At 39.2% G+C, this 14731-nt stretch overlaps 1 protein-coding gene across 1 annotated transcript in view; it reads left to right on the plus strand.

Moving 5' to 3' along the window:
• The window catches only part of csmd3a (CUB and Sushi multiple domains 3a), a 323290-nt gene that overhangs the window by 77516 nt on the left and 231043 nt on the right, over positions 1–14731 (plus strand). The window contains exon 5 of the mRNA XM_062985995.1: positions 5622–5829. Coding sequence (XP_062842065.1) covers positions 5622–5829 — 208 coding nt within the window. The remainder of the gene's footprint in view (positions 1–5621; positions 5830–14731) is intronic.

The raw sequence follows: 14731 nt of genomic DNA on the forward strand, positions 1-14731 counted from the left end.
ACAGTTGCTGGGCTGTTTTGGCAGCGAAAGGGGGACCAACACAATATTAGGAAGGTGGTCATAATGTTGTGTTTGGTAGGTGTAAAATCCTACCAAGACAAGTAACGGTAGAAGAATGAGACGTACCCTTAAGAATATTTCATCAGGGCCATAGGATGCCACTGTTCCATCAAGATATTTTATCAAATATAAATGATTAATTGTAATTAGACACCCATCCTAATTATAGAGTTTAGATAACTGTTAGTACTAAGAGTGACTGAAACATCCGAACTTCATCAGAGTCATCAGGGGGTGTCCACGTACTTTTGACTCTTCACAGTCATTAATGTGAAAGCCAGATTGTTATTTTGAATCTAATTATTTTAAAATATAGTGCAAACATTGGGTTGTTCTCTATGTAGCTAATAACACTAATTCTGCTGTTGTCTTTGTTTTCTGGCTACACAGTAACTGCATAATTGAGTGATTTTTCTTGTTCCTGTAAGGCAACATTAAAGCTCTATAAAGAGTTACACAATGTGGGAGAGGGTAAAAACAACAAAAACAATAAAAACAAAACAATAATAATTTGTAGAAAGCTGGTAAATCTCCGCACTTGAAAAAAAAATATATATATATGAATTGTTCAGTTCAGCTGTTTTAGTCTCACCCATTGCTAACAGGTAAATACAATCTATAATATACATCAAATATTATATTCCTCCGACTTATGTGTTTGTTTCAACTGTCTTAACATAAATGTATGACTGTGCACAAATAACTTTGGTCTGGAGGAAGTCCAGTAGTCTGCACAGAGTCCTAAACCTAATGTCAGTGACCACCTTTGGGATGAATTGGAATTATTCAAGTGTAAGCCAGGCCCTTTTTTATGCAAACTAGAGCCTGACCTGAAAATTATCCTTTCAGTGTATTCTCAAATACACTGTCCAACATCCCTTTGAAAAGCCTGTCCAGGGCACCCAGGTGGCGCAGCGGGATATTCCTCTAGCACAGTGGTCCCAGCGGACCGGTACTGGTGGGTCATTTATTACCGGGCTGCACAGAAAGAATAAATAATTAGAGATCGCTACATCAGCAATGAAAACACTGCTTTTCTACGGGTGTTATTGTCTTCAATCACCCCTAGGTGGGAACAGCGTCTCATTGCAGCGAAAAAAAGCTAATTTGTGAGCAGTACAGTTATTCTATTTTAAGAATGCCGGTCTGCAAAACTATATCTTATCTGACACCAGTCCATGGTGCAAAAAAAGTTGGGCTGAGATTCTAAACTCCTCTGTCCGAAACTCGGCGTTGCCACCGGGCAACTGGGCGCCATCTATCGGGCATAATTGGCAGTGCCTGCAGCAGACACTAATTGGATACCAGGTCTGCTAGGGCAGGATGACCGGACTATGTGGGTGGGGTCTTTAATCGCTGTGCAAGGACCCTGATTAGTAGATAGAGGCGCCTGTGCAGAGTGCATGGGTGAAAAAGAAAGTGTTCCGCTAAGGGCTGCGCGCGGAGTCGGAGGAGGCGTGAGCAGGAAATATACTTTCCTCTAATGCAATCAGGGATCCCCTAGCAGCGGAAGACAAACTGACTATGCTAAATTGGGGAGAAAATGCATCAATAAACAGGGGAAAAAAGAACAGCCTGTTCAGAAGAGTTTGGGTTTCTAGAGCATGTTAATGCTCATGTCTTTAGAATAGAATGTCCAAATTTAAGGTGCATAAATGGAGGTAGATATTTCAAGCTTGGTTATGCATCCTATGGCATCAGTATAATATTTTGGTTAAATGGGACTTAACGTAGTGTATAAAGAAATTAACTGATCCGTGTTTTTCAAAAATAAAAGCCTGAGGTTTCTAAACAGAAAATTCACTTTGCTGTGCTAACAAAACAATCGAAACCCACACAGGGGACGCTGAAGGTAAAATCTGAAGAGTTGTTCCAAACTGAAGTGCTGAAAAACATTTACTTTAAAAGCCTCTTTCAAACTCATTACTGTCAGGGCCGCTGAGTGAAACTTTGCTCTTCAGATTTTTGTGTGTGTGGTTGTTGTTTAGCTCTTAGTGTGAAATAGCAGCAACCAGTGAAATGAGGTTCAGCTTCAAGTATGACTATCTGAAAGAAATCATTGAACTCAATTATATCTCTGTCCATGTTATTATGGATCCACCATTGTAATGAGCGGTTGGCAGCAGACACTGTGGGCAGACATCTTTCACTTTAGTTGTAAATAATACTAGTATGTTTGTGGCATTAAGTAACCAGCCTGCAGAGTGGCATCTGACCTGGTTAGTAAGCTTCCACTTGTGACCACTGCTTCTCTTAGTAAAAACAATACATTTCTAGTGTTGGAGACTAATTAACCTGCGTTTTGGGCTCAACGTTTGGTCTTTTAGGAACTCTTTTAGTTGCCTAATGTTGTTTTAAAACGTTATTTATCAAAGTCTTTATTATCAGACCTCTTTTATGGCTGATACATGCTACTTAAATGCTACGAACTCTCTTGATAATAAAGTTTCCCCCTAATCTAGTCGTATCCAATTACCCTGATTGCATTATGTTTCTCCTCTACTGATACAACCCTCCACTGCTGACTGAGGAGCTTCGCAACTGACACACGCCCCCTCCGACACATGCGCAGTACCGACTGCATCTTTTCACCTGCACGAGGCGAGTTCATATGCGGATCAGCCCTGTGCACGGAGAGCCACACCCCAATCAGCCAGTAGAGGTCGTAATTGCACCAGTTATAAGGACCCCTGGTCTGGTTTACCACCCTGTGAACAACAGGCCAATCGTTGTTTATGTAGCCGCCCAGCCCAGCCGGATGGCAGAGCTGAGATTCGATATGATGTATTCAAAATCCCAGCTCTGATGCGCGAGTGAATTTTACCGCTGCGCCACCATTTTATTTGAATATCAATGAATTTTAAGATGATTTTGAGCCGCTTTGTGTTTATGGGTGATTTTTATGTAACCTAAAACTGCTAGAAATGTAGTGTACCATAGGAGATAAGAACATGTGACGTGTATTACCGCCAAGCTACATAAAAATAAACCCATTAGCATGTCATTATAATGAGATGTTACGTCATAATTGAGGAGGAAGAGCATCTTGTTATTATGGCGCACCCTCCCAGTCTCTGTTTAACTGCCTCTTAGGAACTCTTAGTTACCTTATGTTTTAAAATGTTATTTATTAAAGTTTTCATTGTTAGACCTCTTTTATGGCTGATACATGCTACTTACAATGCTACGAGCTCTCTTGATAATAAAGTTAATAAAGTTTAACCTTTTATTTCGATAACACTGAATTTCAAGATGATTTTGGGTCACTTTGTGATGTTGGGTCACTCTTATGTAACTTAAAAACAACTAGAAATGTATTGGATAGGAGATAAAAACATATGACGTGTATTACAGCCAAGCTGAATAAAAATAAACCCATTAGCATGTCGTTATAACGAGATGTTACGTCATAATTATAAGGAAGAGCATCGTGTTATTATGGTGGGCGCTGCCATTCTCTGTTCAACTGCCTCTGAGGAACTCTTAGTTGCCTTTTAAAATATTATTTATCAGTCATTTGTCATTGTCAGACCTCTTTATTGGCTGATGCATGCATCTTACAATGCTACAAACTCCCCTGATAATACAGTTAACAAAGTTTAACATTTTATTTCGATATCAATGAATTTTAAGATGATTTTGAGCCACTTTGTGTTGTTGGGTGACTTTGATGTGACCTGTAACAGCTAGAAATGTAGTGCATGGATTGTACAAGAGTAACATAGGAGATAAAAACATGTGACGTGTATTACCGCCAAGCTGAATAAAAATAAACCCATTAGCATGTCATTATAACGAGATGTTACGTCATAATTGAGGAGGAAGAGCATCTTGTTGTTATGGCGCACCCTCCCAGTCTCTGTGTAACTGGACCCAGATGATCATTCTTGAAAACACATCAATAGCGCCATTAATGCAGATACCGTTTCAGTTTCACCAGTCCACGTGTTCCATGTGAGGTTAGGACCAAACCGGGATTCACATCCTACAACGACTCCCTGTGGATCTAAAACCTTTTAATAAAAGCCTGATCGTTCCCTGTATGACTTCATATACAGCTTGTAGACATTTAATATGTTGTAGTTTGTATCTATGATGCTTGACGTACTCAGTTTGGAGATCCGACCGATTTTTTTTTTAGGTCTGTATAAACGCTGAGATGTGAGAATCCTTCACAGTGTGCGAATACTAATGCAAACACCATCCATGCTGCTCAGTGATGCTGTGATTTCACTGTGACTTAAGCCAAGCGTTCATTTAAACTGAATTAATTCATTATACCGTTGAGTCAAATCAAAGCCACGATGGAGCTTCTTGCTTTGGAACATGTATTGTGGTTCTATAGCTTATTTTACTAATTTACTTATTTTCTCCTAATTACACAATGTTCTATTATAGTTATGACCTCATGTGGTACGTTTTACAACATACTTTTTTGTAATAAGGTGTTCATTCTCCAAATTATGACGTATTATGTCGTAATACTGTAACAACACACTTGTATTCGGCGTGGCAACAATATGACACCATAGGAAATAAACACATAAAAATATATACATTTATTAATTAATAAACTATTAAATTGTTAAAAATGTAATTATTTATTGTAGTTATTAATTGGATTTTGTTCAAGATCCCATAAACCATTTGTTCATGTAATAGCTAGAAAGCCTCTTAATTGTGCTGATCTGATAATATAATATAAACCACCACTTAAATTACACAGGCATATATTCCTATAGCTATAATCACCCCATCTTTAAAAATTAGAGAGCTGATCAATGAGAACAAATCGTTCGATCTCATTTTAATGTTACATAAAGCAAATACATAAAATAAATGAAGTATACATTTTGTATTTCATTGTATTTTGCAAATCACCCTTCAGGTGGCTTAAATTATTAATGAAATAGATTTTTTAAAAAGTCACGAGCATTAATTATTAAATAGATAACGAAAAAAAGTTCTTGCTAGTGTATTAGATTTAGAAAATACTTTGAATTAAAACAACAACATCTTATACTGTTCTCTTCACAAAATGGACCAGCCCCAAGCTACCTTCGATGTCTAAAAAAAACCTGTAATAATCTGTACCAGGCAACCTCCGAGCCACTTGTCTTGCTCGACTTGATCCTCCACTCAGAACTCAAGGAAGATGAGCATCAGCATCAAGGTTCTTCTCTGTACTTGCACCCAAGTGGTGAGACAAGCTTCCTCTGTCTGTCTGAACAGAGGAAAGAGGATTAAAAACCTTCATCATCAATACACTCTTGTTTCTCTTCATCTCGTATAAATCTTTCCCCTTAAAAACCTGCATCGCCTCTTTACTGAGCACTTACACTGACATGTACTTACTTACTAAAGCGCTTGTTTATTTCTTGCATTAAACAGGTTTCAGCAGGTTTATATTATTGGACTGTTGTCTAACTAAACTAGAGTAAGTTAATGTTCACTATGGAAGCTCTTCTGTAAGTCACTCTGGATAAGAGCATCTGCTAAATGTTGAAAATATAAAATGTTATACTGAAAAAACAATCTGTGTTTCTATGTTATGTTCTTAGCTGAGGATACATGTGGAGGAACCTTCCGGGGTTCCAGCGGCGTGATCTCCAGCTCTGATTTCCAAAACGACTACAAGAGCAGCGGTGAGTGCACATGGACCATCGTGGCTGATCCCGGCGACACCATCTCGCTCGTCTTCACCGACTTCCACATGGACAACAAGTTCGACTACCTGGAAGTGGAAGGATCAGAACCTCCGTCTATATGGTGAGAATAAAAGCACTGTTTCTTTTTTTGAATGACTGCTTGTTCTTTTCTCTGTTCTGGATTTTACAGAATAATAGACATCACGTTTTATGTCCTTTTTTAAAATGTTATTCTGTATAATGGAAGGACCGTGCTGGGTTTCACTTGGCGTGCTGCTGGGATAATGTTCTGCTTTTTTTCTTCTCTTTTTCATCATGAACATTGCAATCTTATGCAAAGTGACTTTCTGTGAATATTTTTATAATTTACAGGCAGAAGAAAATGTGTTGTTGAGAAAATCAAATATTTTATTTAAGAGCTCTGATTGGTTGGTCTGTGTGAACTTGTCACATTTTTAACATCTTAATTATTTAAGTACTGATTGGACCTTATTATATCTCTTTCCACACCATTTAGAATCCACCACTGTATAGTTAGTAGAAGACATTGTGGACTGGAGGCATATTTTGTTGTGTAGGTAATATGGTCAAAATTGACACATCAAAAGTCATTTTTTTATTGCTCAGGGGTTCAGGTTTTGTGTTCTTTACTTCGGTGGGTAGCTCTGTTACCTCACAACAAGAAGGTCCTGGGTTTGACCGGTGGCTGGTGTGCTAGCGGAATATCTCGCTGCACCACCTGCGCAGCCATTAATTTGTTTGAAAATCTATTGTTTTATTTTAAGGGTTGTGGAAGTGCATATTGAAACTGATTGCAATGAATTGTCTGGTTTTATAATCCACTGTTTACATTCGCTGGCCAGTGTGTGTTCTTAAATACAGTTTTATTACAGTCGAGGTTCCTATTTATAAGTGTGTATTTAGTAAAGTGTTTACACTGCTGTGAGAAAAGAACATTTGATAGTTTGGTGAAGGGTTGCCAAGTGTTCACATTTTAACATATTACTTTCCAACTCCTGCAAATTGGACACTTAGCATTTAGCTATGACTAAACAGTGAGTAACCTGCAATTTCTAAATCAATTCCTGTGTTGCAGACCTTAAAATATATAAAATTTAACAGCCAGAAACACATAAAGCACATTTTATACGTTGGGAATTTAAGATTCGCAAACCAAGCTAACTCCACCGCTGTGAGTAATAAAAGGTAGAATTAAAGAAAGAGAGATTTACACTCATTCTAATTTATTTAATTCAGCCTCTTGCCCGGAGAGGCTGACAGGTGACAACTTTATAGCCTTGAAGTAAAGTAGAAAGCTTTAAATCTATTGTCATGGTAAAATGCTTTAATATAACGGCCTCCACTCTTCTGGGGCGGCTTCAGACCAAGTTTTGGAAACAGAAAGTTAACTGAATGGACAAAACGTTCCACAGACAGAAGGAACATCAGTGAGGTTAGAGACTGATGGTGGACAACTGTAGGTTATAATCAACAATTCGTCCTGATGACATTCATTGGGGTTTGAGATCAGGACTTAATGCAAACCCTGTCTTTATGGAGCTTGTTAAGTGCACAGAACCATGGCCATGTTAAAAAAGACCTTCCCTGAACTGATGCCACAAAAATGGAAGCACATACACCGATCAGCCATAACATTAAAACCACCTCCTTGTTTCTACACTCACTGTCCATTTTTATCAGCTCCACTTACCATATAGAAGCACTTTGTGGTTCTACAATTACTGACTGTAGTCCATCTGTTTTCATGCATGCTTTGTTAGCCCGCTTTGTTAGCCCCCTTTCATGCTGTTCTTCAATGGTCAGGACCCCCACAGGACCACCACAGAGCAGGTATTATTTGGGTGGTGGATCATTCTCAGCACTGCAGTGACACTGACATGGTGGTGGTGTGTTAGTGTGTCTTGTGCTGGTATGAGTGGATCAGACACAGCAGCGCTGCTGGAGTTTTTAAACACCTCACTGTCACTGCTGGACTGAGAATCGTCCACCAACCAAAAATATAGCCAGCCAACCGCACCCCGTGGGCAGCGTCCTGTGACCCCAGATAAAGGTCTAGAAGATGACCAACTCAAACAGCAGCAATAGATGAGCGATCGTCTCTGACTTTACATCTACAAGGTGGACCAACTAGGTAGGAGTGTCTAATAGAGTGGACAGTGAGTGGACACAGTATTTAAAAACTCCAGCAGCACTGCTGTGTCTGATCCACTCATACCAGCACAACACACACTAACACACCACCACCATGTCAGTGTCACTGCAGTGATGAGAATGATCCACCACCTAAATAATACCTGCTCTGTAGTGGTCCTCTGGGGGTCCTGACCATTAAAGAACAGGGTGAAAGCAGGTTAAAAAGTATGTAGAAAAACATATGGACTACAGTCAGTAATTGTAGAACTACAAAGTGCTTCTACTGTATATGGTAAGTGGAGCTGATAAAATGGACAGTGAGTGTAGAAACAAGGAGGTGTTTATGTTATGGCTGATTGGTGTATTTAATTCTCATCAACTGTTTATCCTGGTCAGGGTCATGGTGGGTCTGGTTCCACTGGGAAACACTCAATACAAGGCAGAAGTATCGTGAACAGTCCATCACAGAGCTTCAGACATAGCTAATCATGCCTGTGGAGACGCCTAGCCAACCGGTGGCACCAGCGAGATTCGAAACTGGACCTCATCTGTGGTTCGATAGCGCAATTAACCGCTGCACCACCTGAGCGCCAAGAATTCTGCCCTGTAGAGGGCAAAAGCCAAGTGCTACAGAGTGAGTTAACAGAGGCAACTCTTATTTTATATACAGTGCTACCTTGAAACTCAACACCTTTTTAACTCAACGCCACTCCTAGAACCAACTGACGTCAAGTTTCAAGGTATTTTTTCCCATAAGGATCTATGGGAAGCCTGTTAATGCATTCCATGGTGCCGTGGAACTGCATACATTTTAGGCAAATGTAAAATAATGGTGTGGCGAAGAGTCTCAAAGATTTCGAGTTTAGGGGATGTCGAGTTACCACTGTGATTGACATTAAACATCAGTTATATTTGGGTGTGGCTGAAAATACTTAATAAAATATTCATTACATTTATGCACAAATCCAAAATACACTATAGGATTCCTCCTAATGAATAAGGCATAGACTTAGGAAAAATTAATGACCAATGACCAGGGTATATCTATATTTTTACTTAAAAGGGGCATCACATTAAGCACCTTTATGTGCTTTAAATAACAGTCTCAACCCTGCATGTCATGGCAATCCTCTAAACAATTTCCTCCATCGATGGTTTTATTGATTCCTTGAGCCGTTCCTGTAAGCTACATGATGAAGGAGTAAAGTTATAGTGGAGAAGAACAACCTTCTTTCCTGCCCTTGTTCCAAACAATCAATGGGTTTTGTCAGACTGACCTTTCTGTAATTTAACCAAACCTCTTACTGCTAGACAGGGCAACAACATTAGATTGTAACTTTAGATCACTCGGGGTTTTGAAGACACAGAGAGGTACAGAGGGGTAAAATAAAAAGGTGATTGCTGGATCACTTATTCCAGCTCTTCAAATGGAATATTTGATCTGGATAATCAATGCTATGAAAAGTAACCACACCTTCACTGATTTCATCTGATCACATAAAAACTACACCACCATCTGAGGAAATGCTAAAGTCAGTGTTTATGACTACACATAACAAAAGACCAGTGACAGTGATTTATAAAAGCTAGTTGATATCTGAGCTGCTGCAGATGAACAGAACACTAACGCTGAGACTGGATCACAAACAACCAGTTATTAAGTTAAAGAGGCAGAATACAATCAGAAGGTGGCAGGTCATTATTTCTTTCCTGCTTTCTCAGACTGTAGTACTGTGATTTTAGGTCATCTTCCTCTTTTCACTGGCTATTTGTGAATACAGGTCAGGAGAGCTTCATTTCCCTGCTCTTAGAACTTCAGAATCTGTTCAGCAAAAGGGCAAATTTATTTCTTTTATGAAACAGACCAGATCGTACATCTCCAACAGTACAGCACATATGCTGATCTTTTACTATCATCTACGTGTCATATAGCCATGACTGAACTGAGCACTGAATTGAATTCATTAAATACTGTATAAATTCTATATAACCGCTCACAAACCATCGCTCGTTTTATCATTCGATTGCTGTGATGGTTCAGAATAATCTAGAACTCTTTCCTTAGATTTTTTGTCAGGACAAGACAATCATGTTAACAACTGTTAACAAATTGTCAATTAGTCCTAATATATAGGACTGTAGTGTGCAGTATTGTGTACATCACCATGTTTCATACACCATGTTAGGCGCAGTTGTAGCCTAGTGGTTAAGGTACTGCTAGTAATCCAAAGCCCCACCACTGCATGGTTGCCACTTATGGGCCCTTGAGCAAAGCCCCTAATCCTTAATTGCTCAGACAATATACAGAGTGTCCCTAAAGTCTGGACACACAAGCAAAATGCACATTTTATTTCATTATAATTTTAATCAATAACATCTTATATAAGTGTGTGTATTTTAGTAAACATATAGTTAGTTATAGTTAGGGATATTTCCTATGTGTCCAGACTTTAGGAACTTTAGTACTGTCACAGTACTGTATATATGCATAAAATGAAAATGTAAAATGTTATACAGTTTTTAAGTTCAATAAATCATTTATATTTATAATACTGGAATAAAACTGTATCCTCATTTTTAGAGAACAAAAAGCAAGACACTTTGTACCAATATGTATTATTATTATTATTATTATTATTATTATTATTATTATTATTATTATTATTATGAAGTCACATCTCACCTAAGATGCATGTCTTTATATTTGTTATTGTAATTTTAGGGTAACAGATTTAAAATGATGAACGGCTCAGTTCTAATCCCGCTCACCCCTGTGCATACGCAGCACTCGCGGTGAGATGATTTAGCGTGTAATCATTCAGCTGCTGTGAGGCAGAGACGTTGGTGTTATATAGTTGTGTTCAGAAAGCCTCGCACAGTAATCTCAGAGATTTAGAAACTCGCTGCAGAACATAAGCTACTTGCCAGATGTTCTTTGGCATCTACATTACCCAGCCTTTTGTTTGGTGGTGCATAAAATCTGTTGCCGTTTGTGTCGCGCTTTAGTAAAATACTAGCCCGGTCCTTCCAATTTTTATGTTAAAACACGTAATTTGGCAGTGAATTTCACTAAGCGTATTTATTTTCTTGGCTCGGCTGGGCAGGGTTACAGTTGAAGAGTGGCGGTATGAATTTAGCGCTGGTCTCGGGCTCTGTAAATGCTCTAACACAGTCTATTAATTCAGCCTGTCATCGGCCCATTACAGAGCGCTGTATAAACTCATAATAAGACCTGGGCTCAGACGCTCTTTATTGCATCTCTGCCCAGCTTTATATTAAGTTTTATAGAGCTAATTCAGTCAAACACGCTAACGTGGTTAGCTATTAATGAAATACTGCAGGAGCAGTTAGCATCATTTTTGTGAGACTATTCTAGTATTTTAGTGTGCATTCACCCTAAATTTGTGACACTCCCTTATTTCAGACTTATAGCATTTATCTTAGGGTGGGGTAAATCAGGAGCTTTAAGAGTAAAAGGCTGGGCTCAGATTTTGACAGTGTCATGAAAAAATGTGGTGAGAATTCAAAAGAAGTTAAACAGTAGCCATGTCAGCCATAACATTAAAACCACCTCCTTGTTTCTACACTCACTGTCCATTTCATCAGCTCCACTTACCATATAGAAGCACTTTGTAGTTCTACTGTACAATTACTGACTGTAGTCCATCTGTTTCTCTACATACCTTTTTAACCTGCTTTCACCCTGTTCTTCAATGGTCAGGACCCCCACATGACCCCCACAGAGCAGGTATTATTTAGATGGTGGATCATTCTCAGCACTGCAGTGACACTGACATGGTGGTGGTGTGTTAGTGTGTGTTGTGCTGGTATGAGTGGATCAGACACAGCAGCGCTGCTGGAGTTTTTAAAATACCTTGTCCAATCACTGTCCACTCTATTAGACACTCCTACCTAGTTGGTCCACCTTGTAGATGTAAAGTCAGAGATGATCGCTCATCTATTGCTGCTGTTTGAGTTGGTCATCTTAACACACTAACACACCACCACCATGTCAGTGTCACTGCAGTGCTAATAATGATCCATCACCTAAATAATACCTGCTCTGTGGTGGTCCTGGAAGAGTCCTGACCATTGAAGAACAGCATGAAAGGGGGATAACAAAGTATGCAGAGAAACAGATGGACTACAGTCAGTAATTGTAGAACTACAAAGTGCTTCTATATGGTAAGTGGAGCTGATAAAATGGACAGTGAGTGTGTTTTAACACTAAGGTGTTGGACTTTGAAACCTCCATTCTGTGATAACGGTTGCTCTTATCTGCTTACAACAGCTCTGTACTTTAGACTCCCAGTCACACCTCAAGCACCACATAACTGAGGATTTAATGCACAAAACAGCTACCACTAACACTTTAGGTGATATTAAGCATTAAAATCTCATTTTTTTAATGACAACAGCAGGAAGACCAATACAATAGACGTCCAAATGTCCTTTAATCTGCCCCAAATTACAGCAAAAATTGGCAATGACATTTACATTTATGGCATTTAGCAGACGTTTTTATCCAAAATGAGTTACAGTACTGTAACAGTATACTGTCTAAGCAATTAAGAGTTAAGGGCCTTGCTTAAAGGCCCAACAGTGGCAACCTGGCAGTGGTCGGGCTTGAACCAGTGACTTACCATATAGAAGCACATTGTAGTTCTACAATTACTGACTGTGGTCCATCTGTTTCTCTGCATGCTTTGTTAGCCCCCTTTCATGCTGTTCTTCAATGGTCAGGACCCCCACAGAACCCCCACAGAGCAGGTATTATTTAGGTGGTGGATCATTCTCAGCACTGCAGTGACACTGACATGGTGGTGGTGTGTTAGTGTGTGTTGTGCTGGTATGAGTGGATCAGATACAGCAGCACTGCTGGAGTTCCACTCACTGTCCTCTCACAATTGAGAGTTAAGGGCCTTGCTCAAGAGCCCAACAGTGGCAACCTGGCAGTGGTCGGGCTTTACCTGGCAACTCTTTAATTACTAGTCCAGTGTCTTAACCTCTAGGCTACAACTGCCCCATATTGATCAGTATTTACACATTAAAACAGATTGTTTTGGGGTGTTTAGGTGGCACAGCGCTGCCCAATCAGTCAGAAGTGCATTTGTAAGGTTTAGTGTTGAGGTTAAGGCTTCATTCAGGCCGCAGAAGGTCCTCCACACCAAAATTTGTTTGCAAATAAACAAAAATCGCAATGCTGTGTGAATGGAAATTTTATATTTTATTAGTTATTTGCATTAAACTCATACGTTTTGGCTTTCTTAGTTAATTAGCAGGGGTAGAAGAAACTGATTTCAGAATTCCAGAGACTGATAACACACCCACACACAGCTGTGTTAGTAACAAACTGAGCCTTCTTCTAAAATGATAAAGTTTGGTGTGGAAAGTTGACCTTGAGCTGGGTTGCTGAGAAGAGTTAGCCTGAAGGGGCAGTAAAGCGGGGTATAAATACTTCGACAGGGCAGACAGTAGTTGCATTTGCATTGAGATTGGCCCTCAGCTGAGTAATACATTGACTATTTGCTTTTATCATTAGCCCGGTTGTCTGTGTCAATCTTTAAGGGTTATTTTAAATTCCCACAACAGCTGGAACAGGAACGGGTCTTTTCATATCAATTTATATCAATATCAACTTTATAAAATTGATATTAAGCTTCTATTAGAATTAGGAACTGGTCCTAATTGTTAAAAGCTCAGAAAATGTCATTCAGGGTTAAAATCCCCATTTGTTGGACATGAGACGCAACTTTTCTATGAACTGTAGTTTGCTGAGGACAAATCAGCCATCCCATAATCACTACAGCTAAATGGCTGACGCTTCCTGTGGTTTTGTCGTTTCACCTCATGCTGTGTCTGGAAACTCGATGTGTTTGCAGATGAAATGAAACAGGGAATCTATTGTTAGCTGCTTTTCCAACGAGGATCACATTTTGTCCTGCCCCAGGCTCATGTTTCATTTACATCTGGGTAAATAGCATAGCGATTTGTAAAGGTCAGGTTTGACGGTATTGTATGAAAATCTTTCGCTCCATGCGCCTGAAACCAGTTCCTCCTCACTCGTTCTCTCGGAAGCTGTTCAGTAAAATAAGGGTCAGGATGTGAACCAGACCTGGGATGCTGCTGTAAGGGAATCTGAAATACTCAAACTGGATTATGATGCTGCACCTCATGTTTTATTAATAACAGTATGCTAATACGGTTGCGCAGCAGTTAGTGTAGGTGCGGCACAACTTCATGAGTTACTATCTGTGATGGGTTTGGCACGTCCAATTCAACCAAGACAAAGTAGAAACACTCCTTTTAACAAAAACTGGTCTAAAAGAACCAATTTTAAACAAAATACTACAACAACGCTTGACAAGGGATATAGACTGAAATAAAAATGACCTGCCCTGTCCTGCCGTGAATATAACCATTGTGTAAACACGGCGTCTGAATAAATAAATAAATAAATAAATAAATAAATAAATAAATAAATAAATAAATAAATAAATAAATAAATAAATAAATAAATAAATAAATAAATAAATAAATAACCGTGTTGCCTTTATGGTTTTGTTCTGGTACTCTGATGTCCTTCCACCTTCCAAAAACATGCCCCAATTGGGACCTGTGATAGACCGGTGTCCTGTACAGGGTGTACAAGGTGTACCCAAGGTGTACCGTTATTTCCAGATGGCACTGGACTAACCGTGAACCTGACCATGAAAAAAAAAAAAAAGTTTTTATGTATACAGGACTTTAAGTGAACCTGATCAGTCTGTATTTTGAAGATCATTCAGTTTTAAAAAAAGCTATGTAGTGAAAATTATGTGTAGGGGCGGCACGGTGGCCTCTCAGCAAGAAGGTCCTGGGTTCTATTC

This window comes from Trichomycterus rosablanca, chromosome 23 (genome assembly GCF_030014385.1).
Source record: "Trichomycterus rosablanca isolate fTriRos1 chromosome 23, fTriRos1.hap1, whole genome shotgun sequence".
NCBI classification, from domain to species: Eukaryota; Metazoa; Chordata; class Actinopteri; order Siluriformes; family Trichomycteridae; genus Trichomycterus; species Trichomycterus rosablanca.